The sequence below is a fragment of the Glandiceps talaboti genome, chromosome 16 (assembly GCF_964340395.1).
Source record: "Glandiceps talaboti chromosome 16, keGlaTala1.1, whole genome shotgun sequence".
NCBI lineage: Eukaryota > Metazoa > Hemichordata > Enteropneusta > Spengelidae > Glandiceps > Glandiceps talaboti.
The window spans coordinates 162,728-185,907 of record NC_135564.1 but is presented as its reverse complement, the minus strand read 5'-3'; the positions used below and the strand labels follow the sequence as shown (position 1 = coordinate 185,907).

Here is a 23,180-nt window from a genome sequence, read left to right as displayed (position 1 = left end):
ACGATGTTCGACATGTCTTTCCATCTCCGCTATGGTTCTTCCCTATAGAAAATTGCGAGATCTCATTTGCATGGATTTTCAGAATAAAAACCGCCCATACCCTTTGTAATGACTTTAAAAAATACAGAAATAAACTTTAAATCACTAAATTCAACCTACATGTTTGGTATTCTATCATTTCTTGTCCAACGTTCGCTTGTGTCGTAACACAGTTGACTACTCGGCTGGCGATCGTCATGTTTGCGCATGCGCACAACGTTACTCACATGACGCGAATCAGGTGACCTCAGGCAATGTTGAGTTGTGCGCATGCGCAAACATGGCAAATTTACCGTGTTACGACCCAAGTGAATGTTAGACAAGAAAGGACAGATTAGACCAGACGTAGGTTGCATTAATGATCTAAACTTGTTTTCTGTACTTGATATAGTAACAAGCGACCTATCGGTCAGAATAGCTCCGCTGTTTTTTTTTTTAATTTAATTTTTTATTTTGGTGACATATAGAAGTGGTTCAGGTCTTCAGCTCTTCGAGTCACTATGCAGTTTTGATTTAGCGATGCAATAAAGTGGTTAGTGGTTTCATATGATGTCTCACTATAAAACACATTTTACACAGAAGTTGGCAATGTATTGTACTTTTATACCATAGTCACCATTTTATAACAAAAATCTACTGTTATGAAAAATTGCACAAAATCTCAGAAAAAAATGACTGGGAAATGCACACAAGAAAAAGAAAAAAAGAGGATTTTGAGGTTGGCTATAAGTAATTCCAGTGTCTTACAGCTGTAACCCTGGAAAATTTTAATGAAGAATGAAATAAACTAGGGATCTAAAATAATTTTGAGGCAATTTGAATTTCAATTTTCTAACAAATTTACAAAGTCAACAACATTCAACTTGTTCTAGTTGTGGTAGATATATATAGGGAAAAAATGTATTAATCGCCATCTTAGTTTCCGTACGGCGACAATCTCAAGTACCCGGAAGAGAGTCATTCTCAGCCATGGTAACAGTGGTAACAGTGGTAACACTCGTTCATGTTCGGTTACCTTTCACAAAGAAAACACAACGAAATGGTTGAAATGATCTTTTTTTAATTTCTTTTCATCACAACAACAAAATCTGCGTGATCAAAAGTGTTGTAAACTAAACCAGAAAGAACAAGCCATCGAAGATGACACAGCCCCCGCAGTGGATGTTTGAGACTTAAAGTCCTAGCCCAAAAAAAAATAAAGTGTGTTTTGGTGGGGACAAAGAAAACAGTATTGCTTTTGCAAATTGCCATGATTTGTCAATTGGATGATAATAATGTGTAACTGGTGCAGAATCACTAATGATTTTACAATCATTATCACTGTGCTGATAACTTGTTTGTGAAACAGTTCTTTGTAATTTGTCTGATTTACACACCTGTGTCATGCTATGGACTCTATATGTAGCTATCTCACAAGTGTTTTTGTGGGTTAATGTTTGTTGTTTTGTTGAATATATCTGTACCTTTTTTAAATGAGGTTTTGTGACATTAATTTTAAGTACACATGACAAAGGTTGTGAAACAGTTCTTTGTAATTGGTCTGTTTTACACACCTGTGGCATGCTTTTGACGCTACATGAAGCTGTTTCACTAGTATATTGTGTTAATGTGTCTTGCTCTGTTGAATACATTTGTACTTCCTTTAAATCAGGGTTCGCGACATTAATTTTACGCGCACATGATCTTTCTGTTTTTGAGAATTTTTTTTTATTATCAACTTTAAGTGTTTGTTTCATCTTATGTATATACTTTTCTTCAGTTGTACATGTTATGATGGCAGATGAACATATCCCATAATGTGCTGTAAGGTTAAAGGAATCACTTGGACTATTTGTTGTATAGACTAGTGTAGGAGTAATTTCAAAAGCCACACTTGCAAGAGAATCCTCAGTCAATGTTGATGTTAGTTGTCTTAAATGGGTACAGAGATCATGTATTGTCTTGAAAATGATAAGAACTGCATGTACATCAGGCATTGAATAACCTTGATCATTTCTGCTATGAGGATCGAACAAGTGGAACTGGTCATCTTGAGTAAATAATGCCATACCATAGTCTTTCACTATAAGAATACACTGGGATGAAATTTTTAGAGCACTCTCAAATACACTCTCCATTTTATGAAATTCAATATCAGTGGTAGGAGTAAATTGTTGGATCCTGTACTGGTTTACAAGGATACAGACACAACAAAGGCACACACCTTGCACAACAGACATAAATACAATAACAAAATTCTCAGAACCCGAGAACACTCTTCAGTTGAGGAGGTTAAAGTAGGATTTGGGCACCGTCCCAAATTAACTGCTGGTCTGAACATAGACCACTAGAGAACTAGAGAACACAAAGAGAACAAAAGCAAAGACAACAACCAAAATCTAATAAAACACATGTGATAGGACAGTACATACATAAAATAAAAGACAGGTGATAGGACAGTACATACATTATTAGAAACTTGTCCTAGAACTCACTACAATATAAGTTGTACCAAGGATACAAACACTTGAAAGAACTAGAAATAGAAAGTTCAATTGTCTTAGTTTATATTTCAAATTACTGACTAGGTATTAGCAATAAAACAATCATGGGAATGTGTGTCCAACAATACAGGCAGTCTGTAGGAAGTTTTTATTCTGTGCACTACATGATCAATGTAAAATTAACAAAGATATTGTCCTTCTGCTGCGCTTGTATTCTTCACCTTTACTTGTATTATAATTATTACACCAGGATGTTGCTCCTGCTTGGAAGTGATATAGAAACAAACCCAGGTCCTCCAACACCAAAACAGACTTGCCCTGGTAAATTTGCAATTATTGGTAGTATACATCAAGGTTCACCCCAATTTTTGATTACTGAATCTGGTGCATGTCATTCATAAAAATTAATTGAAAACAATTCATTTCCCTTCATTTCTCTAAAATTTGATATCCTTTTAATTTTCATGAATGGAAAATGATTTTTCATCCAAATTTGCCGGAAATACGTACATTTTTAATGTGACGAATTTGGGCTAAGAATAACCGAATACGTTCAGTGCAAATGTGCAGTAACAAACATGGCTGCCACATTGGAGCTACCTCGTGGTACTACGATCGCGATTCACATCCAAACGTGATCATTTAGGACATAAATTTTACCATGGAACCGTACCGGAGTAGTTATTTCTAAAGAACATGTATAAATTTTAGGATTTTGTTCGTATTTATCGATACAACGCGAAAATTGCCGTGACATCGTACATCGTATGCGTACTGTATTGCGTATATACGGGAAGGCTTGGAAATTACCGGCTTGATATACCCGGCCATAGAAACTACCAACATACCGTCTTCTACTTTACGACGGTACTACATTTACTGTTTTTGTTTCGGCTACCATTGTTATAATCAAGGCGATAAATAAGTTCATAAATGATGATAGACGCAGTGTCGCTGTTCACTTCCTTCATTAACGGCATTGAATAGAATCTCTTGAAGACGTTCACACCAAAACAAACGGGCGCTGAACGCAAACAGAGGGGCGGTGCGCCCCTCAAAAACCCCTCGTGGAGAACACTGATAATGTAGGGTTAAACTTACAACGGAATCTACTGTATCGTGGAGAATGGAAGAAATTTTGTGCGAGCACTACAATTCATGAATGAAATCTAAAGCACATACGTCATCAGCCTCTTTTTGGATAACGTTGGCGATCTTGCACAATATTCTCAGATTTGGATTCACACTATTAGACATATTCATATATTAGACGAATTGGATAGGGACCAAATAATTCTCAAAAAGTACAATAAACCGTTTTCCGGCCATATTTGATGATTTTGATAAACAAATATGCATACTTGCGCTTACAACTTTCATTCAAAAGCTTTATTTACACACATACCATTTACCACAAATGTACAATTATGATTGGCACAGCATGAAATGCATTGTATGTAATGAAGTGTGCACTAGTTTTCATACAGGTACAAAGCGCATTGACAATAAAGATTAATAATTATCCAAAGCACATTGACAATAAAGAATAATAATTCTCCTTACCTTTTATCGATGCAGATATAAAAAACAAAAGTCACTCTTACAAACATCCGAATCTAATCTGAATTTGAATTCGATAATCTAAATTTGAATTCGATGATTGCAATTCTGAACCCATGTTCATACACATGGGCAATTTACTCTACAAATTATTGTTACAGACATGTGAAATATTTTAAATGTTTGTAAATCAGCTAAACCACATCGCATCCAAAAGAAAATCAGCGTGCATATGTAACTCATATCTAATTATGAATGTACCAATTTTGGAAGGAATCGGTCCATGATTGTCCGAGATATGGCTGAGGACGGACACGCGCATGCATGCACGCACGGACGCACGCACACACTCACGGACAGAACCCAATTTATAAAGCCCCCGCCTCGGACTTCGTCCGACGGGGGCTAATTATCGGACTGGCTAAACTTCCCGATGAACTGGAAGGTCCTACTACTTCCAAGTAAGCCTCGATAGTACTATAGTACGTGAGGAAATCGTCTCAAACTAGCGATACAACTTTCAAAATATAACTTGACATGTCTTCATTTGTTAGAGTTATACAATTCAAGACGGGTTTTCACTCGAAAACAACAATTCTGTGAATAATGACACTCTGAACGCAGCGATTTCTCGGACGATGTTACCACTGTAACGTATGGCTGACAACGACTTGCTTCCGGGTTAGTCCCTCGTGCATACGGGTGGATTGTCGGCGATTAATACATACATGTACATCGTCTGATATTTTAATTCTCAGTGTTTTTTGTGACCGGCGCCTGTCAGCAGACTCTGCCATTTTTTTCATCATTCCATTGTATTTAAACCTTGTACTTGACATTTCGCAATATTTATAATTCTCAACAAAATACCTCAACATGCCTCACTTCGCTCGTACTCAAAGCAGCCCCGCACGTAGTCCTGCTTGCATACGGAGGAATTCGGGACTCGATTCTGACAATTGTCCCTCCCCCTCCGGTGTTTAGAGTCAAGTCAGTAATACAGACTCGTGCACCCGAGGACTACCCCGCGCGGTATGATCACTGACACTGATGACATGATGAGAGAGAACCTTTTCGGATTTACATGTAAAACGGGGAAAGATACGCAAAACATAATGCAAAGTCTGAAGCCAAATTAAAGTTGTAATTATTTTAATTATTTTTACTTGCCAAATATTTGCATTTTGGAAAGGCAAGACACGTTCATGTCGTTTAACTTTACATGTGAACTGTCGGCCATATTTAAACTTCAACCGCATGCCTGGCATGCCCTTCCTTACGCAAGTTGTCTGAATTCTGGTTCACTGTCATTCCAAATTGCACAACAATATAGAATTAACCACAAGTTACATGTTATCTGAAAACATCACACTTTTATAGTGGGTCTGAAGTGTGATTTTAGTGAGTACTAAGAACGTCCTGTGTTGATACTCAAGATACTTGCTGTGGAAAATCGCTCGGTCGAATGAGGTCACCTTCAGCTTCTGGTCGAATCAGGATAGAGTATGCAAATGAGGATGTTGCGGATTGGCTGATAATGTAGAAGGGTGCAGAATTGGATTTGAAGTTTACAACCCTGTTTCGAACAAACGCTTGTCATTTGGGCGCCCAATGCGTAGAATTATGACTATAGCACATATTACATTGCTTGTTTGACGTCAATAGTGTCTTTTGAAAAGTGGCAGTTTACTTAAAGTCTCGTCGACTGATTTCCAATATGGCGTCGGTCATTATGCTCATTAACATATTCATTTTTTTTCAAATTACAAAAAAAAAATCATAAAAAATAAAAATGAGGATGTGCTGATTTGAAATTAACAAATCTGAGTAAGCTACCCCCTGCGCATCAACACGCCAGATATCAAAGCAATCTAATAAGAGGTTTTCAAGGAGGAGTTGATGAAAATGACATTTTATGAAAAAAAATCATAAAAAATTGAAAATGGCACAGATCAACTTGGCATGAACAAATCTGAATAGCCTCCCCCCAGGGAACATGCACACCAAATATCGAAGAATTCCGACTGTCACTTATGGAGTAGATAGTAAAAATATAAAAGTTTGACGGACACCTATGATTCACTCTACTCTCTATACCTCAATACCCACCTATACCTAAAGCTACGCTTTCAGCTTTCGCTGACAGCGGAGCTAAAAAAAGGTTCTAGGTGGATTTTATTTAGTAAATCAGTGCGCATGATTTTCCGTTCGCAGTCTCCGTTAAAAACTACAGGGAAGAACCATAGCAGAGATGGAAAGACGTGTCGAACATCGTAAGGCATACATCCAGAGCTACTGGTATACTGAATGTCATGAAATGGAAGACCATTGTGAGATGCTCGTACTGTTCACATTTTTGGTTAATTGTTGAGGGTTTTCTTTACTTATTTATGTTATTGTAATTGTTGCAGCATGTATGAATATCTAGTGATCAAACCATACCAGCATTCCATACATTTTCAGTTTTTTAAATTGTTTTTGCTTTTTCAATCATCCAGTTTACATACTGACATCAAATGATTTTCAAATATCATGAAGTAATTGTGGAACAGCTAATTCCAAGGATTGAACCATTCCAGTAAATGTTTGCAGTATGTTTACACTGACAAAAAATTAACAAAATAGTAAAAAGTTAAAATGACTGGGATTTAACATTTCATTTTGTGAACATTTGATTTTCAGTATACAATTCAATGGAACTTAACAATGGTAATTTTCTCTCTATGCCAAACTATACACAACCTTATGACATGAAAGGAATACCAAAATCATCTAAATTTATTCTGCAATATAAACAAAAAGGGTCAAATCTGTCTAGTACCAACACAGAGATGTCCTACTGCTTGTAAATATACGTGGACTGTGATTCACAATACCAGTACTCACCCTGACTTGAAAGATAAGTTCTCTGCCAGCAACACTAAATTCAGACTGGAATAATATGGTAAACTTCTTCTCGGTCACAGCCTACAATGAACACAATTTATAACAAAATATAATAATTGGGTCATGGCACTTTGCCAACTTCATATCCACACTGAGCATGCTCAGATGCAAAGAACTGTGGGATTTGTTTAGTTATGGTTACACTTTATCTGTCATAATCAAAGGAGAGCCTTCCTGCAAAGGTCTGGGTAATGGTAACAATTATTCAGCATTACAGACAATATTGATCAAAGCAATGGAGTTTATGTCATGGTGAAGTCTGTCGAAAATTTGATGACAAACACAGTATTCTGTCTACTATCGTGAAGAAGAAAGCTGATGTTCTGAAGATATATGAACACAACAAAATCGAGCTGAGTCATAAGCATAAATTTTTGTTAGAACACTGATTGATTCATGTTTAGAATGGAATGACAAATCAATGTTTCCCAGAATACAACACTCAAGATGGCAGGTTTTTGAATTTCCTATATCTAAACTTTACCTCATGACCTTTGCCCTCTTCTCTCTTGATCTTCTTCAAGGACTGTAAGAAAGAAGGAATATGTTAATTTCACAATCAGGGCCAGTTTGTTTCTAAAATCAAATTGTATACATAAACATCCACTAACATAAATAAATAAATGAAACAATAAATAGAACAGCAGACAGCAAAAATGGATAGTAGTTCCTGTATCTTGTTATGTTTTGGATGCTATAAGACAATGCTGATGTCTGTCTGTTGGTCGGTCTTTCTGTGTAATTAATATTGAAAGAACTGGATTGTATTGAAATCTGGTTAACAGATTTTATAAGATAATGTAGATATTTGATAAGCTTTTGTGTACAAATGCATACAGAAAAAATAGGCTAATCCATGCCATGGTAATCTACCGTACCTAACTACTCTGTCAAGAGTACTTGACAAATTTTTCTTCTTCTCAATTCTATGATTTTACTAATGAAATATTATTGCATATTTCTATATTCTTGTACTGAAACTCAATTGGTTACATCAGGGTGGGTGGAAGGTCTATGGTTACAAGCATAATACTTCACTTACAGCATCAGACAGTCATACTGTAGTTTACTAACTTAATAAAAGAGAAATGTTAACTTACCATGTTTCTGAAATTAACACTTAGTACCCCACTGTCTTTATGGTACTCCATAACACCACAGTTGTTTAGAATATCTCCACTTGTGTCGCTAAACAATCAAAACATATGTTTGTGTTAATCAGGACTTTGTAAAGTTTGACTAAAATTTACTGAATACATTTGGTGAAAAAGAGCAAATCCACAGTTTCAAACGATTTCAGTGACTGGCCATGGGAGTTCTTTTATCCATAATTTATTGACTGTTTTGTGTATTCCCATGTGACTGGCATTGCTACAGAAAAGTTTAGTACATTTTCCTCATCTGGGAGATACGAATGCCCTGCTCTTTTTAAAACTAGTCACAAAGTTGATACAACTATTTGCAATATGACTAAAAGACATTATTATGACATATAACTATGGAAACATGTTTAAAATGATGCTGTGTAACCATGGATACAAGTCTGAAATAATGCTGTGTAATCATGGACATATGTTTGAAATGATACTGTGTAACCATGGATACAAGTTTGAAATAATGCTATGTAACCATGGATACATGATTGAAATGAAGCTGTGTAACTATGGATACAGGTTTGAAATGATACTATGTAACCATCGGATATGGTCTGATATAATAAAGTGTATTAAAATCATGACATCACAACTTACTTGACATTGGCATTTTCATTATGGAGGAGAGCTTTGGCTTGGTTTTCACTAGAATGAGAAGAATCAGAAAGAGATCCATATATGTCATTCTATGCATTGCATAATAATTATGCATTATCATTACTGGGGAGTCTTCTGGCCACCATAAATCACATATAGTAATAGATAATGACAGTGAATTGCAAAGAATACTAGTCAAACCTCATTAGTATGAACAGCTTGGGACTAGGGAATTCAGTTCTTTATATCTGTACTTCGTTATTACCGTATTGACACTGGGGGTGCTATTCAACTTGGCATACCCATAATTGCCACGCTTGTTCAACGTCATCTTCGGCAGAAAAACGGAAATGCTTATGACTCAGCTCGATTTTGTTGTGTTCATATATCTTCAGAACATCAGCTTTCTTCTTCACGATAGTAGACAGAATACTGTGTTTGTCATCAAATTTTCGACAGACTTCACCATGACATAAACTCCATTGCTTTGATCAATTGAACTTTGCAATTGAAAGTCACAGTACGATTCTTTGTTACACCAGTTGTAGCCATTGTAGATTTTATCAGCAATAGGATATAAGAACATTTTTGTGTGTATGAACATCGACAATCTCCCCTCTATTGTGTACTTGTGACTACTGTGTATGAACATCGACAATCTCCCCTCTATTGTGTACTTGTGACTACTGTGTATGAACATCGACAATCTCCCCTCTATTGTGTACTTGTGACTACGTGGTGTTAACCGCCTAACATCTCCATTCTATGTACACACAATAGTTGGAGATCCAAGACTTTCTTTACAGAGGAAGTCAAATCCTGCCTACATTTCACACTGTTGACATGTGAAGAGCTGTGTTTTTATTGTTGGTGACATTTTATATTTTTGTACTGCTACAATAAAAGTAAAATGTTTGTCGTAGGTGTCAGAACCCATTGTTCTCTGATGGAACATCAGTTTGTTGTAAACATGTTTTCATTGTAAGTGAGTTTGTTCTAAACATTGCGATTTACATAGTAAACAATGGCACGAAATCAGTACCTTCGAATAGTGTTCGTTCTAACCTGGTTTTCATTATAAGTGAGTTTGTACTAATGAATTGACTGTATTCGAGTACAGACAAATAGTAATTGAAATTAGCTAAAAATATAGTCAAAATGATACCATGGGTGTCTATTGAATATAAACTCTTAAACATATTAAGTTAGTGACAAGTGACAAGTGCGCTAAGCCAGTGAATAAGTAACAAACATGGACATTGTAAACTTTGCTATTTTCTGTAAAATAAAGAACACTGTGCTTGGTATAAGACAGATATATAATTTGAATTTCCAAAGCTAATCTAAATCATCTTACCTGATAATGGATGCTTTAACTTGAGGAGGACTCATGTGGACATTGAGTTTACCACCAACCAATAATCTACAGGAATGAATGTTATAGTCAGTCAACTCAATAATAAGAACTGAAAATAATGCTTGTAAGCACAGATAACTTGACTTATGTTTACAATTGTGTGCGATTAAAAGGAGAATTAAAATGTGGGCTGGAACTATCATAAATTCATTATGGATGTTTTAAAGCTGATAAAAAGTTTCTTTTTAGAAGCTTCATCCCATGCATCATTCCTAAAAAAGAGATAAAATCAGGATTTTAGCAGTCAACATTTCCATTATCTCCTGGGACTCTGCAGGAACACAAATTGAACTCTGGGAAATAGGTAATGAATTCTACAGAGTTCATTTAAACAAGGCATGTATTTGTGAATTAAATCATTGAAAATCATACTGTTGTACCAATTAGTCCATTTAAGTCAGTGAAAATCATATTGTACGAATTAGTCTAAGTCATTGAAAATCATATTGTATGAATTAGTCTAAGTCATTGAAAATCACATTGTACAAATTAGTCTATCTAAGTCATTGAAAATCACATTGTACAAATTAGTCTATCTAAGTCATTGAAAATCATACTGTTGTACATTTGTCCCATTATAATAAAACAATACACCATTAAAATGACTAACACTTATCACTCACCTGACAGCAGCACTGAATTTGGTATCTTTCTTAAGGACTTGTGGTGGTTGTTTTTCAATAATAAATGTACTGAAAGAGAAAAAGATTATTAAATGTCAATCATTTATATACAGGTTATTTGATGGGTTTAAATTTGGCAATTTCTATTTGTGTTCAAAGTTTAAGTTTCTGTCAACTCCTAGCTAAGTTAGCTAAGTCCTTACCTTGTAACTAATGTTGACTTAAATTAAGTAGCTAAGTCCTTACCTTGTATCTAATATTGACTTAGATTAAGTAGCTAAGTCCTTACCTTGTAACTAATATTGACTGAGACTGATTAGCTAAGTCCTTACCTTGTAACTAATATTGACTTAGATTAAGTAGCTAAGTCCTTACCTTGTAACTAATATTGATTGAGACTGATTAGCTAAGTCCTTACCTTGTAACTAATGTTGACTTAGATTAAGTAGCTAAGTCCTTACCTTGTAACTAATATTGACTGAGACTGATTAGCTAAGTCCTTACCTTGTAACTAATGTTGACTGAGACTGAGTAGCTAAGTCCTTACCTTGTAACTAATGTTGACTTAGATTAAGTAGCTAAGTCCTTACCTTGTAACTAATATTGACTGAGACTGATTAGCTAAGTCCTTACCTTGTAACTAATGTTGACTGAGACTGAGTAGCTAAGTCCTTACCTTGTAACTAATATTGACTTAGATTAAGTAGCTAAGTCCTTACCTTGTAACTAATATTGACTGAGACTGATTAGCTAAGTCCTTACCTTGTAACTAATATTGACTTAGATTAAGTAGCTAAGTCCTTACCTTGTAACTAATGTTGACTGAGACTGAGTAGCTAAGTCCTTACCTTGTAACTAATGTTGACTTAGATTAAGTAGCTAAGTCCTTACCTTGTAACTAATGTTGACTGAGACTGAGTAGCTAAGTCCTTACCTTGTAACTAATGTTGAAAGCAGTGAAGTAATGGTGTTGTGAAGTTGTGGCAGTAGGTCTGGTCCTGGACATTTCATTGGTAACTGTTGACGCAGTAAATCTATCTTTTTGATTTGTTGTCTGTTTTGCCAGATCAGTTCAGCAAGGTTCTCACACCTGAACAAAGACAAGGACAATTTAATAACCTGAATACAATCTAGATATGTTGTCTTTGAAAACATAGCCCAGTATTCATATGAGTTTTGAAATGCTAGTAACAGGCAAACAAATAACCTGATAAACATTCCCTAGTTTCCAATGGGCATGGTCTTCTTGCCAGGTATATTTGCATATATTTTTTGAATGTTTATTTGCTTACCTATTATTATTTATATGATATACACCATCATTTGGCTGTTGCTATGGGCGTGGTCTTGTTACTAGGCATATTTGCATACATTTTTTGAATCTTTATTCACTTGGCTACCATTGCCAGTTTGCATTTTTGCAATATAAACCATCAATTGGTTGTTGCTATGGGCATGGTCTCATTGCTAGGCATATGTCATGAATAGTTCCTAATCTAAATATCTCTAAGAACACCCCCCCCCCCCCCCCCCCATCTGTAATTTTGGAATTATGGACTTTTGACCAAAAAACACATTTTTAGACCTAATTTACATATCACTGATGGGGTCATCTTGTCATGAATACTTCTTAATCTAAACACCCTAAGAACATTCTCACCAAATGTCAGCGCCCATCTGCACAATAATGTTGGAATTTGGGACTTTTGACCAAAAACACACATTTTTAGACCTGATTTGCATATCACTGATGGAATCATCACGTAATGAACAATTCATAAACTAAACACCCCTAAGGGTACCAGGTGCTCCTACTAAATTTCAGCCCAATCTGCTCAGGAATTTTGGAATTACAGATTTTTTACCAAAAATCACATTTTTTGACCCAAAACATACATCTCCAATGTGATCATTTTCATTTGAACAACGTTCCATCTACACACCATAAGTAATGTTCCCATCAAATACCAAGGCAATCGAGCTGGTGTTCTTTTTACTTTAACTTAAGTCATTCACATTCACACACACACACACACACACACACACACACACACACACACACACACACACACACACACACACACACACACATTTCACCATGCCTATAGCACTACTAAATCTCAGTTCAGTTGTGCTAAAAATATAGCATATTATTAGCATATTTTTTAGATCTTAACATTAGAGAGTGACAACTAAAAGGTCTACAACCAATCAAATTGCTATTTTATCCATACAGCAAACTAGAATATGCAGAAATTTGTTCAGATCAACAATTTCCAAACATAATTCATAATGTAAAAATTTCAGGAAGGACATTAACAGTTACATAGCTTTGGCAGCGTTGCCTTGTCTTATTCAACCCCCCCCCCCTTTTTTTTTTTACATAATAACTAAGTGTACAGGATGACAGGAAAATAGCTATGTACATAAAATGACAAAATTTTGAAATATCTAGGACTGCCATACAAAAGCAACCAGAATTGTTAATGTGTGTGGTAACCACATACCATTGCTGTATCTGATCAAGACTGCCCTCTGGAGGTCCACCAATGCCAGCCAGTTGTTGTCTCCTCTTCCATTGTACTAATTGGTCTTCTAAGGTACTATTCAGTAATTCCTCCAAAATGTTAAAAGTTTGTTGGTGTTTTTCTGCTAAATCCTGCAAGACAAGAAGTCAGCCATATTGTCTATTTTTTTTGTGCAGCTTTACTGGTTTCAATTCAGATATTTTAGGTGTAAAATTTTTGTGGAAAGAATTTTTAGCAGAGATCTTTGATAAAATAAAACATGAATTGTCAAGGTACTAGTTTCAAGATGTGATCTCCCTAGGATAGATTTCAAGGATGGCTATTAATTTGAATACAAATTTACATATCAATAATTAATGTGGTAATTTGCATAATGATTGGCATATAATATGCATTTCTGCGACATTGAAACATACTCTTGACATGTTTATATTTGACCCACTATACAAAGGAAATAGGGATTGGCTATTTTTCTTCATGTGAAAGTACAGTAGTATTAATTATTGTCCTTCAAAGATTACTAAACCTCAGAGACGGCAGAACACTTTTGAAGCATGGTAGAACACTTGAAGCATGGCAGCCTGGATGGCAATGACTATGTTAGTACCATGTTTTGTCTACCTGCCAAGCATGGTGGCCTGGGTGGCAAGGTGGCATTAGCATCATGCTTTCTCTACAGTAGGGAGAATGCAGCATGGCATACACTTGCCAAGCATGGTGGCCTGGGTGGCAAGGTGCTAGCAGCCTAGCACAATGTGTTCTCGAAAGTTGGGAGAACACTGAAGTTGCTTGTTCGGTTAATTTTTGGCTCATTTTGTCTGCATCACGTGACATGTATATTGGTGAGTTATTTTATACAAGAAAAGCCATAATGCCATTAATGACACAAACAGTTTTACAGTTTTCACTCATAAATCCAGGATACAGTAAGGTGACAGCCATGCCCCCCCCCCTCCTGTAGTGTGTGCACAATCCTTTGTGCATAAAAATACATGGCACTGTTTAGGGAGGTGCATGATACACCTTGGAACTGACAACTGGGTCATTCAAGTTCACTTTACCAAGTTATCACTGATAACAAACACATTGATGAAGCCTTATTCACATGACACAAATTATTCCAACTTGGTCCTTGGGATACACTATGTGACATGGTAGAGTGAAGCTTCTACAAGAAGTTTATGTTCAAGAGTACATGTACTTACAATTCTGTTCTTCAAGAGTTGTTGTGCCTCAGTTTGTAGTACTGTATCAACTTCTTTCTTCCTAGCTGTTAATTGTTTCTCTGTTGTTTGTCTGGTTGGATCATTGATTGGGTACTGAGTCTGTAGTTGTTTGAGTTGACCTATCAAAGTTGAACAACATGACAGAATGAGTTTCGATTTGGTACTGAGTCTGTAGTTGTTTGAGTTGACCTATCAAAGTTGAACAACATGACAGAATGAGTTTTGATTGGGTACTGAGTCTGTAGCTGTTTGAGTTGACCAATAAAAAGACAGAATGAGTTTTGATTGGGTATGACGATTATACCAAAAAAAGTTTTCAACATGACAAAATTGACATACCTACACCATGGCCATTGCCATTTCAAACAAGAAATAACTGCACAAAAATTTAAAACTAAAATCTGCAATGTTTAGAACAGCTGCGAGAATCAAAATGGTTCAATTAGTGTCCCATAAAATCAAGGAGAACAATATTGGACATTTACCATAACAAACCAGTGCACACAAAAGAAATTACACTGCTATTCAATTGCATGTGTTCTTCACTCCTTACACGTTACCGACTGACTGTCCTTCCATAGTTTGAGGAGATACAACACAAAGATCTAAGTAATCACTTTAACGTTTGTGAGAATATGGATCTCTCATACAACTTACTTTGAAGTTTTAAACTTTCTTGATACTGAAAAACAAACATTTCTTGCTTCTGTTGCATATTCTGCAAATCACTCTCGGTCTCCTGTTGACAGAAAGCATTCTAGTTATACTTCTGTTTCATTCATATCAAGTTTGTAATTTTCAAAAGTACAATTTTACAATTTCAATGTAATAATTATATCTGTATCATTAAGTATACAAATGACCTGAATTTCAAACAAGTTTCTCATCTACCTGGGCTTTTTCAAGAAAACCCGAGATTTGGACTGAAAACAACAGTACACGTTGAAAAGATTGAAAGAATAACCATGTGATTTACAAATAAAACACAAATAGAGTTTAAAGAATTAAAATTATGGTGTGAAAATTGTCTGGTACAAAGAGTATAGTCTAGTTCCTAGACCCTTGGCCAATTCCGCTAACTTTAAAACTGACTACACATAGCATATTGGCAAAGGTGCTGTCACGGGCTTGCCCAAGAGGTACTGTCCTCCTCAGTTTTTGTTCAGTAACCTTCAGAGCACAGATCTGAGGTCTTGTTACAAGACTACAAAGAGTTGGTCCAGAACAAAGAATAAGTGGTTCCCATTGATAAAATAGTATTAATGCGAGAACTTGAGCATGAATATTGGGTCTTTAAGTGAACAGAATATAATCACAAACTTTCTACGCAAAGAAAACATACACATTGTGTCAAATATATTGAGATTGTCATTTTTGTTGTCTAACACTGAAGGGCAGTAGCCAGCCAAAATAACTGGCTACGCTGCAATGTTTTGCCAACTACTTTTTCAAGTTTTTATTAAAATGTTACTTGTTTCAACCAGTATATTTTCATCAGTGGGTAGATTTATGGGTGTTGTTTCCTAGATAGTACTGCCTACTTTTCACATTTTACCGGCTTCTTTCAAAATTAGCTACAACCATAAATAAAAAGATTTCAAATTTGTGGAGACTCTTCTGAAACACTACATCTCTCAAGTAGACAATAATTCCACATTTATTAACAACAGACCAGGAATACTAACCGTTGTCATCTGGCGAAGTTTATCAAATACTGTGGCTAGTTCTCTGAAAAGGTCGTTCTGGCCAGTTGCCTGCATGGACTGCACTTGCTGAACACCCTGTGAACAATAAGAAATGTTAAGTGACACAGCAAAGTTATATGGATAGAAAATACAAAAGTACTGACTACATGTATAAGTGTCTGTTAAAACGAAACGTAAATCATAACAATATTGTGTTGACCTGGTGTTTTTCTTGATTTTGAAGTGTTTTGTTTTTGATAAGTAAACATGTTACACAAGTATTTAAAACAACACACCATCTGATGATTACATTAAGGAATTATGTTTTTTTAATGTTTACAAATTGCATGTCAGATTTGGTCACTTGATTAGTTTGTCAGGAGGCCAAGTGGCTCATTGTGTTATTATTGGTCCATGCCAGGAATATTCATTGTAAAGTGCTTGCAGCACATGGTAGAAAAACACTACATAAAACAACCTCCCATTATTATCATTACTACTATGGAAATCAGGCTATCAGCAAAATATGCTCACTTATATCAACATGTTGCAACAATAGCTTTATTTTGTATACACTTGCCTATAGCTTGATTTCTGTAGTCATTACTAACTAGTTTGTTGTCTAAGTCGCAATCTCAGTTGCAACCTGGAGTCACCCAGGCCCAAAATATAGCACCTGTGGGTTGCATGTGAATAATTACTCCGGGAGTCCCCTCAAATTGACACTGAGTCTTGTGAGTGAGACACGACTGAGTGATACACAGTCTACCCATCAAGTCTGTAGAACACTCACTCTGGCTTTGGGTTGGTCACAGAAACATCCTTGTCCTGACTGCTAATTCTAGGCTCGAGTCTAACCACTACACCAGAGGGAGCCAATAAATGAGATGAGAAAGAATGAACCTACCCCTTCTTCCATATCAACAAGGTGTCTCTCATTATCCAAACAATGCTGCACAATTCTGACCAAATTAAATGGATTTGCATCATACTGTTGCTATAGAAACAAAAAAAGTACAACATTCAAATTTTTCATGCCAATGAGTTGTTTAAAACTCAGAAATAAATGTTTTATGAATGTAAATGTATGTCTCTGTAATGTTTTGTGAGCCCTTATGACAGTGTTTGGTCATAAGTATTGCATTTTATTGTGTTTTAAAGCATACTTCAACTTAATGTGAAATGTGATTGGACGTTAAAACTTTTTAAAGATGTGTTTATACTCATTTATTGTACTATAAAGTCAGATTTTGGCCTGTTAGTAAGTGTTACAGCTTCATGGCATGGCAATCCACTGTACTTGACTATACCCTATAAAACCGCACAGAAATTTTTACATGGATTTATGTCGTTACCTTCATTTGCAGATATAAGTCATTTAATTTCATGTTTGTTATGAAATCAACATCAGTGCTCTTCTGACTGATACAGTTGAGTAACCCTTCCAACAGACGTTTGGCCTCTGCTTCATCATTTGGGTTGTTTACATCTACATTATGCCTAGAGAATGAAGTGAGGAAAGAAATATCACTGTTGTTAAAAACCAAAGATGACATCGTTAACAACCATGTATATAACTCAAAAACTGACAACATTCCTCAGGGTTGACTCTCACACTCTCATGTTCATAAAATGGACAACAGAAATAACACTGTCTTCAAGGACAAAAGCTAACTTATGCTAATAAACCATGAATATATAAATGGACACAATTCAAATACTGACAACATTCTTCAGTGTTGAGTGTTGGCTGTTTCATCATCTTTATAAGATTGGTGGTAGATTGATTTACACTGGTTTAGTCCTGCTGACAAAAATAGTCTGATTTGATTTGAATTGATTTGAATTGATTTGGCAATAAAATAAAGTAAAAACATACATTTAAAAGTATTGCCGAGGATAACACAACAAAGCAATTAAAACTTATTTCCATTGTGGTCCTCGTCATGGCAACAATTGTTGCACCAGGGATTCTGGTAAGGGCAGTAAGTAAGTAAAATCTATCGAGCTCTCCAGCCATTTTACTGGGTTCTCAAACACACAATTATAGTAGATTGTGTTGGAAATAATAGCACTACGACCCAAATCTTAGCTACAGGCCATGTAATTATTCATTACATTTATATCTGAATCAATGAAGTTAAAGATTGACACACATGAACCTGACATGCATGTTCTTGCTATGGTTCCTCACATGTTTGTTATGTAGAGTAAACCCAGATATTTTCACCACTTTTTTTGCAGTCTTCAGCCTCAACCAGTTCTAAAAGACTGATTTTAAAGTACAAGAAGATATTTTAGTCACTACTTTTTGTTTTGTTTTTTGTTGTCCAGCAAAATAATTGACAATAAACCTTACGTGAACATTTCCAGGTTTACAGTATCTAATTGTTGTGTGTTGTCCTCAAACCTCATCAACTTGAGTGATGTTATGTGGACCTCATTAATTCCAGTCACATGATGAGTCTATTCATTTCCAAGAACTGTACTGTGCAGTTTTATTTTGATCTTTAATTTCTAGAATGCACACTTCCTAACTGACACCCACATGTAATAGGAAGTAGTATTTGTACACATTTTACAGGTCAAACATTTAACCCTGATAGATGGTAATGTAGGTTGATGGCTGTGGGAGGGTTGAATTCTCGAGGACTGTTAACTGCTTAGTCAAACTAGATCTGTTTTGGACAGTCCAGGACTGTTAACTAATTAGTCAAACTAGATCTGTTTTGGACATTCCAGGACTGTTAACTACTTAGTCAAACTAGATCTGTTTTGGACAGTCCAGGACTGTTAACTGCTTAGTCAAACTAGATCTGTTTTGGACAGTCCAGGACTGTTAACTACTTAGTCAAACTAGATCTGTTTTGGACATTCCAGGACTGTTCTTAGTTAAACTAGATCTGTTTTGGACTGTTAACTAATTTGTTAAAGTGGATCTGTTTTGGACTGTTAACTGCTTAGTCAAACTAGATCTGTTTTGGACAGTCCAGGACTGTTAACTAATTAGTCAAAACTAGATCTGTTTTGGACATTCCAGGACTGTTCTTAGTCAAACTAGATCTGTTTTGGACATTCCAGGACTGTTCTTAGTCAAACTAGATCTGTTTTGGACTGTTAACTACTTAATCAAACTAGATCTGTTTTGGACATTCCAGGACTGTTCTTAGTCAAACTAGATCTGTTTTGGACATTTCAGGACTGTTCTTAGTCAAACTAGATCTGTTTTGGACTGTTAACTACTTAATCAAACTAGATCTGTTTTGGACATTCCAGAACTGTTAACTAATTAGTCAAAACTAGATTTTTTGGGGGCAGTCCAGGACTGTTCTTAGTCAAACTAGATTTTTTGGGGGCAGTCCAGGACTGTTCTTAGTCAAACTAGATCTGTTTTGGACTGTTAACTGCTTAGTCAAACTAGATCTGTTTTGGACATTCCAGGACTGTTCTTAGTCAAACTAGATCTGTTTTGGACAACTAATTTGTCAAACTAGATCTGTCTTGGACTGTTAACTGCTTAGTCAAACTAGATCTGTTTTGGACAGTCCAGGACTGTTAACTACTTAGTCAAACTAGATCTGTTTTGGACATTCCAGGACTGTTAACTAATTAGTCAAACTAGATCTGTTTTGGACAACTAATTTGTTAAAGTGGATCTGTTTTGGACTGTTAACTGCTTAGTCAAACTAGATCTGTTTTGGACAGTCCAGAACTGTTAACTAATTAGTCAAACTAGATTTTTTGGGGGCAGTCCAGGACTGTTCTTAGTCAAACTAGATTTTTTGGGGGCAGTCCAGGACTGTTCTTAGTCAAACTAGATCTGTTTTGGACATTCCAGGACTGTTCTTAGTCAAACTAGATCTGTTTTGGACATTCCAGGACTGTTCTTAGTCAAACTAGATCTGTTTTGGACATTCCAGGACTGTTCTTAGTCAAACTAGATCTGTCTTGGACTGTTAACTACTTAGTCAAACTAGATCTGTTTTATTAAATGTAACTTCTTAAAGCTCAAGTCCTTGAATCATCTAGTTTTTGTTAGCTTTGACATGTTCAAAAACACATCAAACTTTTACATATAAGGGCTGTATAAAGACAGAAAATTTCATGGTTTGGTTACTAGGAGCACTGTTTTTAGACAGTTTTGGGGCCAGATTAGTTGAGTATTGTAGCAGCAGACGCGAAGATACCACTCATGTTCTGTGTAAAAGTTTTTCTTAGTAACTACCAGTAGTCAAACCATGCCTAACCACTACTGTAATGTTCCTGGAGTTATTGCAGCCATGGTGAAAATTTCAGTCCTCAGTACGCTAAATCTAGTGTTGTCTTGCGATGGTTAGCTGTGAAATGGCAAATTATTTGTAAATGAAATATGGAATATTGACAAAATGATGTGGCATTTTACTTACCAACCCTGAGACTCTATCCAATCTGCACAATGGTGCCTGATTTCAATTGGAAAATGAACGCCATAGATAGCCTGTATCTGCTTCAAGTTATCTCCTTGAAGATGCTGTGCTCTTGACCACAGAGCCATGGTTGTGATCGCTTGACCACTGTCTTCAAAGCCACACTGCAATAAAGAGAAAACACACACACACGTTTAGCATTTGTACAAAGATGTAACTACCATTAGATCTCACACAAGCCAAGTTGTACTAAAAATATGGAATTTATAACTTGCTCTTTCTACATCATGACATGATTTACATAACTGGTTTTGTAGTGATCAGAATATTGGTGAAATTTTTTGTATTTTTACAATTTTCCATAAATTATGTGGTATAATTTTATCATAATTCCCAAATATTTGTGTTCATTCATCTGGAATACACTCACGACTGTAGGAATTTTTCACTTCTTGCCTTTTGACTCATAGTAACAAGGGATGCTAGTCAATCGTCCCACATCCAACTTGTACAAACCAACTCGTCCCATAGCCAACTTGTACCAAATCAATTCGTCCCACATCAGTGTGGCCACTAATAATAGCCAAATTTTGTTGTTCCGAGTCAAAATGATAAAAACTGGCATTTCTTGTGAGTCATCACATAGTAAGAGATAGGGGAACACCAAATTTTGGTGCGTCACTAGAAATTGTGTCAGTGGCAAGTCAAATTGGCTTAGATGGCACACTGTCCCACATCCAACTTGTCCCACATCTAACTTGTACCAAATCAACTCATCCCACTATCCCACTATCAACTCATCCCAAAATATTACCAAGACAATAATATGTCATGATTTCATTGCCTTCAAAATGTGGTAATTTAGCCATTGGTCCACTGCTCTGGGACATTTGACTACACATTTCTGGACCCGAAATGTAAGGGTTTTTTTAGTCTTTTTAAGTTCAACTTGCTACAATTTATCAAAAAGGCTATTATATACTTGAGGTATAATTGTTGGACAAGTTTTGGGATCTAGATGGCATGAGATGACGGTGGGACAAGGTGACCATGGGATGAGTACATGAGACGAGTGTATGGGATTAGTTAGTTTGGGACAGATTGGTTTTGGAATGAAGTGACTGCCACAAGGCCCCCTTAGGTTACACTTATTTTTCAAGTCTGAATAAAGAAATTTTTTAAACAATGTATACTTAACGTTATTCTGTGAAGATTGTTGTAGAAAATTACTGCAAACTTTAGTTACTGTGTTTTGTTGACTGTCATGTCACCTCACTAGGGTTTGTTTTATTAACTGAAATCCCCTATGCTCAAGAGCATATTTTTATAACTGCTAATATATACTTGTAGAGTGCACCCTCTCTATCTTGTAAGTGTCACTTTGAGACTTTGGCTGCCATTTTTTTTATTACTCTTTCCCTGTATTATCATTATAGTTTTTGCTTGTTCTTTTATGATCTTTAATATCTCCAAGGAGGATATTAAAATTGACATTTCAGCTGTTCAAAACACAGCTGCTATTAAAATATTATGCACATAGAGTTGCATGTTCATGTAATGCTATTGTGTGTAAGTGTGTGTATGACAGGTATTCATCATGGCGTATATGTGTGGGTTGTTTGTTAATGCAGTACTTTGACCTTATCATTTTGAGTGGCATATATAGTTTCATCCTCCTCAACTCTCATAATGGGTAGATTCACTAATAACAGCCATGGCTTCTTTAGATATGGTTAAAAAGGAAACTAACAATGGCAGCAAACTGTACCACATGGCGCTGGTTAAGTCGTTCCACCACCTTGGCTGTTCTCTCCCCTTTCTTTTCAGCAACAAGTTATATGCAAATATAACCACGTATTACTATTAGCAATGTCATGTACCCAACTTTTACAAATCGTTCAACTGTAACGATCTTGATCTACAAATTTGTAATATTAACTCTGGATAACAGCCACGAAGTGGTTAATATCCACATCATGTCTCAGCTGCACATGGCTGGCACGAATCTCTCAAACAGTATCATACTATCGATATCAAACAAACTGCCCAGACAGACAGACATGAACTGATTATCGATGACGTTATTGTTAGTGTTTATCGCAGCACAAGACGATCAAAACTGTTCTACTTACAATTTTGTTGTAACAAATTCCACGATCTGACCAAATTCTTGAGAAACTGGTAGTAAGACTACGTTTTTGAGCCGTTCCAATCTCTTAACTGACGCTTCGCAGACCAGGAAGAGGTGAATTCGGGGAATACCCTATATACGCCTACGCAATTTCCGCTTACGCAGACAGAAACGCTTCGTTTCATTGGTCCATTTCGGCAGTTAATGTATTCCTTATCTATATTGACCAATGGCGCACTTAGTCTTATAAATGCTGTGGCTTCCAGGTGCGCATCCGTATATGGCAAACTTGCTTTCCTTATAAGGAAAATGGCATAATTTCTTCAGAATTAGGTGGTTTCCTCAAATTACCAGAAATAGCCAAAGAATTCTCAGAAAAGTTACT

At 35.9% G+C, this 23,180-nt stretch overlaps 1 protein-coding gene across 2 annotated transcripts in view; it reads right to left on the bottom strand.

Moving 5' to 3' along the window:
• The window catches only part of LOC144447756 (signal transducer and activator of transcription 5B-like), a 37,438-nt gene extending 14,510 nt beyond the window's left edge, over positions 1 to 22,928 (bottom strand). For both annotated transcript variants that reach the window (XM_078137839.1, XM_078137840.1), the window contains exons 1-15: positions 22,797 to 22,928; positions 20,665 to 20,828; positions 17,614 to 17,758; positions 17,166 to 17,255; positions 16,259 to 16,354; positions 15,231 to 15,312; positions 14,553 to 14,692; positions 13,327 to 13,478; positions 11,754 to 11,909; positions 10,820 to 10,888; positions 10,137 to 10,202; positions 8,780 to 8,827; positions 8,129 to 8,216; positions 7,513 to 7,554; positions 6,969 to 7,049 (exon numbers count right to left, since the gene is read on the bottom strand). In XM_078137839.1, the coding sequence (XP_077993965.1) occupies positions 6,969 to 7,049; positions 7,513 to 7,554; positions 8,129 to 8,216; positions 8,780 to 8,827; positions 10,137 to 10,202; positions 10,820 to 10,888; positions 11,754 to 11,909; positions 13,327 to 13,478; positions 14,553 to 14,692; positions 15,231 to 15,312; positions 16,259 to 16,354; positions 17,166 to 17,255; positions 17,614 to 17,758; positions 20,665 to 20,792 (1,383 nt within the window). In that variant the 5' untranslated portion in view covers positions 20,793 to 20,828; positions 22,797 to 22,928. The remainder of the gene's footprint in view (positions 1 to 6,968; positions 7,050 to 7,512; positions 7,555 to 8,128; positions 8,217 to 8,779; positions 8,828 to 10,136; positions 10,203 to 10,819; positions 10,889 to 11,753; positions 11,910 to 13,326; positions 13,479 to 14,552; positions 14,693 to 15,230; positions 15,313 to 16,258; positions 16,355 to 17,165; positions 17,256 to 17,613; positions 17,759 to 20,664; positions 20,829 to 22,796) is intronic.
• Between the last annotated feature and the right edge of the window lie 252 nt (positions 22,929 to 23,180).